The 4,877-nt window shown below is 33.0% G+C and overlaps 1 protein-coding gene across 1 annotated transcript; it reads right to left on the bottom strand.

Annotated features, from left to right (window-relative positions):
* Positions 1 to 1,196: 1,196 nt before the first annotated feature.
* LOC131053468 (zingipain-2) lies at positions 1,197 to 4,372 on the bottom strand. Its single transcript, XM_057988080.2, has 4 exons — positions 3,707 to 4,372; positions 2,880 to 3,115; positions 2,017 to 2,157; positions 1,197 to 1,686 (listed from the first exon to the last, which is right to left on the bottom strand). Exons 1-4 carry the CDS (start codon positions 4,113 to 4,115, stop codon positions 1,405 to 1,407), a joined length of 1,068 nt encoding a protein of 355 aa, XP_057844063.1. The 5' UTR covers positions 4,116 to 4,372; the 3' UTR covers positions 1,197 to 1,404.
* Positions 4,373 to 4,877: the final 505 nt, after the last annotated feature.

Raw genomic sequence — 4,877 nt, 5'->3', positions numbered from 1 at the left:
GCATACTACTAACAAGGGTTGTTACCACCCTTTTTCATGATCAAGACTTAGTCAATTAAATTGAATTTAATCCTCAAAATCATGATATGGCAATTGGTTTTGTTCTTGTTGCTTAATATTTTACTTTATTTGTGGTTAATTTAAACAAAAAAATTATTTAAATAATTTTTATAGACCTTTTCCTTGCTTAGACTTTGGGATATGATTCAATCATATCCAACCTTCTTTGTATCATGAAAATAAGTAATATTATAGAGTTGTATTCATGAAAAAAAAACATTGGTACAAATACATTTCTTCATCCAATTAAATTTAAACCAAATGTAAGGACCACCTATATGATATCATCAAATATCTTATAAGAAACTATTACAACACAAAGTATTTTGAGATGAAATCTTACAAAATATTCTCAACTCGACTAACGTGTAATTGATATGGAATCATAACTACTAAGCACTATTTGAACTTCATTACTTGCTACAAATTCTACAAATTATTCAATCATAGTGCTCCCATCAAGTTGTTCAATCTTGCACTACTACAGTTCCACAACACTCCACTTAGACATTGCTACTACAATTTATGCACCATTCAATTTTTCCTAATCAACTATTTACATTGTTTAATTGTTCAATCAAGCGACCATGCTACAAGCCACCACATTAGATATTTACACATTCCTGGATTGTTGTAAAACAAGAAGACCCATCAATAGCACCCATGCTCATCCCAACTCTCATACTATCTCAAAAACTAAGAGAATATTTTGTTAGATAAATGAATATTTTTCATCTTTGAATGTTATTTTGAATTATTTATTTTCATCTCTATCTTAAAGCACTCATGTTCATTTTTTACATGATTTATCAATGTACAAAACTAATTTCGATGTACTTATTTACATCCTCACATGCTCAAGATGGAGAAGGAGTCCATTATTATCTTTGGCTAAATCTTTTATTTGAAATAGTTTTCTCAACTAAAAATATTATATATAATCTTTGTTTTCTATTTGTTGTATCATTATTTGGAATCATATATGTACTATTTCTATTATATACATCCACATTCAAACACAAATTATTCTTATTTATTTGCTCATTATATACATATTTAAAACAAAGATTCATGCATCCACATTCTAAATATACACAAGAATTAATTACAAATCCACCTATGACATGTACACAAAATTACAAAACCATACATTTTTAATATTCATTTTCAATTCAATATAAATAACTCATGCCAAATTAACCCAAATCAGCTGCTATTCAGCCTGATTCATTCTTTCTTCAAAGCTTAAACAATATTTTTCCAAATAAATATATCAATAGATGAGATGAGCTGAATATAAGTTTGCAAAACCCTTTGCAGAATGATGGAGCTGCTCAGTGAATATCAGAAACTGGCAATAATCTTTCTGACAACATAACCAATGGTCTTCTTAACAGCAGTCTGCTCAAGCATTTCAGGATTCTTAGTTGGATAAGATGCCTGCATAGCAATGCCACATTTTCCAAGGGAACTGTAAATATTTCTTTCCATCCTAATGTATCCTCTCTCTCCCCAGCTTGTTCCCCATGAGTTTTTAACAATCCAGTAGTCCTTACCAGTGGATCCATAACCCACCAATGTCACACCATGATCCAAATCAGTTCCACAGTTTCCTGTGAATACACCCTGTTTTGCCAAAATGTTAGAAAACAAATTGTCTTGAGAGAAAAATCAGCTATATTCTTAATTAATGATATCAGATTTTCACAATTTATCCTGGTTTTAACTGTGTGAGAGTCTTTGTATTAATGTTTCGCATCACACTTCATAATCCATCATCATAATGAAAGAGTGCACGATGATGAATCACAAAGTTATGCACTCTTTCATTCTGATGATGAATCAAAAAATATGATCCAAAACATTGATGCATAAACTCTTACACAATCAAAACCAAAAATAAAAATTTTTCAACTTTATTCTTATAGAAAATATATTTAAATTTAAAGAACTTACTGATGCATAGAACTGGAAATTCCTTCCACCAGCCTCAATAGCTACACTGATGGGTTGATGAGCAACAGCCTTCTGTAATGACATCTCATCATTAGAGGGTACATCTTCATACCCATCAATTGTAGCCGCATGGGAAGTTTTCTACAAAACATAATCATTCAAGATGAGATTTGTGTGTATTTTTTAGGTGCAATGAAAGGATAGAGTTCTCTCTTCAAGCAAATGTTTATATATCAAATGAGATGACTTCAAGCAGTATTTCATAGGACTTTAATAGCAAAGTCTAAGTGAAATTTTTTATGAGAATGTTGAATATTGACTTCAATAAATCATTGAGATTTAATATTTGAACATATTGATTTTAATAAAAGTAAATTATACATGCATTTAAGGTCAGGGTTGCAAAGATGGTATGATAAGATGTTTCAATTTTTTTAATAAAAAATTTAAAATATGGTGTCAAGTTAATAAAAATGGAGTTAATTAAATTCATGCTTTTTATTGATCCCTAGTCAGATTGTATGGTTGGGTAGTTGGAAAACAAGGTCAGTGGTGGCAGATTCGAACCCTGATTTAAATACTATATCTAGTGATTTGGCTTAAACATCACACTCTAAGTTTTGACTTACGTACGTGGTTCATGTGAAATCACACAAATAAATAGATCCTATTAGAAAAACTAATGTAATTTGAAATAAATCATCTAAACACGCAGATGAAACGACATTCAAAACATGACTAATGACTATTAATTATCCCTATCAAAAATCAAATCAAAACAAAGCCTGTACTTCGACTATAGTATACCACCTGCAACATAATAATGAATGCATTAGATATGTCTAGAAAAGATATAAGCATACTCGTTTTAAGTCGCACTTGCCATCAGCAGCCCGGTAAGGGTAATCAGTTTCACTGTCTATTCCACCATTGTCAATGATAAATTGAAATGCATCATCCATCAGACCTCCATTACACCCCTGGTTTGAAGCAGTGTCACAATCCACAAGCTCTTGCTCTGACAGAGATACTAGCCGCTTGGTTACAATCTCATTAATTCCTTCCACTGCTGCAATTGTAGAGAAAGCCCAGCAACTTCCTGTAAACGAGAGAAAAAACACATAAGAACAAACAAGAAAAACAGCTAGACATCAGATTTTCAGAAGAGATAACTAAAGAATGTTATTCTCCAATTCAATTGTATAAGATTTGTTTTGTATCAACGTTTCAAATCACACACTTCATTCTGAAGAAAGTTTCACTCAAACAACGCACTCAAAGCTTTGATTTGTTATGGCTTATTTTAAGAGCTCCTCTGAAATCATATTAATAAGTGAGTCTTATTAGACGGCTCCTCTGAAATCACATTAATATGTAGGTCCTATTAGACAGCTCCTCAAATCACCTATACGTAGGTCCTACTATTGAATTCTACTAGAAAAACTAGTGTAATTTCAAATGAACCCAAAAATTTAGATTAAATTGTTTAACTTGACCAATATGCTACATCCTAAAATATTAATGCAAAACAATTCTCCCATAACTGAATCCAAAAATGAATATACCAGATAAGTACATTGTGATCAACTCTCATATTGGAAAGTTGATTTCCAATGCACACTGCAAAAACTCAGAGACCCCAAATACAAAAATCCCATTAATACTCAAGAACAAAAGCAAATAATGGTACCACAAGAGCCCTGGTCCTTAACACCAGTGACAGCACCATTTGTCCTCCAATCCACAACTGTAGACAAACGGTCTCCATGGGCATACTGATAACGAAGAGAGGGAGATTTTCTGGAGCGAAACAGGGTACCCAAGTAGATGTTTTTGAATTCATCATGGGTGAGATCTGCAAAGTTATTGAGCCCCAGCTTATATGATTCATTCTTCTGGTTATGTGACTCTATGTAAGCAAGATTGTTCTTGAATATGTGGAAGCGTGCTTCTTTCTCAAGCAGGCCATTGTAGGCCTTGCCATGCTCGCCCATCCATTGCTCATAAAGGCGGAGGAGCTCCTCCTCATCTCCCCTGCACCACCCAATACAGAGCAGAACAAAAAGAGTGCACAAAAATGTGGATTTCTCCATCCCCATTATTGAATTGAATTGTATCTAAGCTCTGTGAAAATCAAAGCTGGTAGAATGATTCACAAGGTGGGATTTTTTCTCTATCTATAGAGGTCTTTCCCCTCCCCCCCTTGGGACTTGAATTATTTAACTGTTGCGAATGATTTGGAGGGATGCATAATTGGGCATCTGTTGATTGATGCAGATGGATGAAAGCATCACGTTTCTTGCATTGCATTGGATTGAATGGAATTGGGCTTGGTTTCCTTAAACGTCATACAGCGACTGCTTTCGATACCCATTGAGCTGGGGTCCTTATCTGGATCACATTTTAGCTTGCTTTATTCTCAAGCTTTTTCAAACTCTTAGTGAGAAGAAAAGAATCCTAGGAATCTGAGATGTGTGCACGGAAGTGATATCTACAAGACTAAAATGTTGTATGTGTTGGTCACATCATGACCTTGCCTTTATTATGGTTTCTTATGATAGGGGATACAATAATTTATAGCTTTAATTTGTTATTAGATCTTTCAATCAATTTAATGAATATTCATTTTCTAAAATGTTATTATATAAAATTGTTAATTAATCAGAGGAGTGTAGTTTGAATAGTTGAATACAATTAGTAAGGATGATGGTAGGTTTTTCGATTATGTCATTCATGAAGGTTCAAATTCTTGGAAGAGATGAAGTCGAGATCATATTTTAGGTGATTTTGGTAAATGGATTCCACTCAATCTTTGGCTCTAATCTATAGAGATATTAGACTTGTGTTTTCCACACCAACAA

Source organism: Cryptomeria japonica, chromosome 4 (assembly GCF_030272615.1).
Source record: "Cryptomeria japonica chromosome 4, Sugi_1.0, whole genome shotgun sequence".
NCBI lineage: Eukaryota > Viridiplantae > Streptophyta > Pinopsida > Cupressales > Cupressaceae > Cryptomeria > Cryptomeria japonica.
This window is presented reverse-complemented; position numbering and strand designations above follow the sequence as displayed.

What these genes read in the sequence shown, in the direction of transcription:
- LOC131053468 (XM_057988080.2), bottom strand. Translation starts at nt 4,115, where the DNA reads ATGGGGATGGAGAAATCCACATTTTTGTGCACTCTTTTTGTTCTGCTC. An exon ending in GCAAGTGCGACTTAAAACGA is followed by an intron (nt 2,158 to 2,879) that starts GTATGCTTATAT and finishes TATGTTTTGTAG; the next exon opens with AAAACTTCCCATGCGGCTAC. An exon ending in ATTTCCAGTTCTATGCATCA is followed by an intron (nt 1,687 to 2,016) that starts GTAAGTTCTTTA and finishes TTGGCAAAACAG; the next exon opens with GGTGTATTCACAGGAAACTG.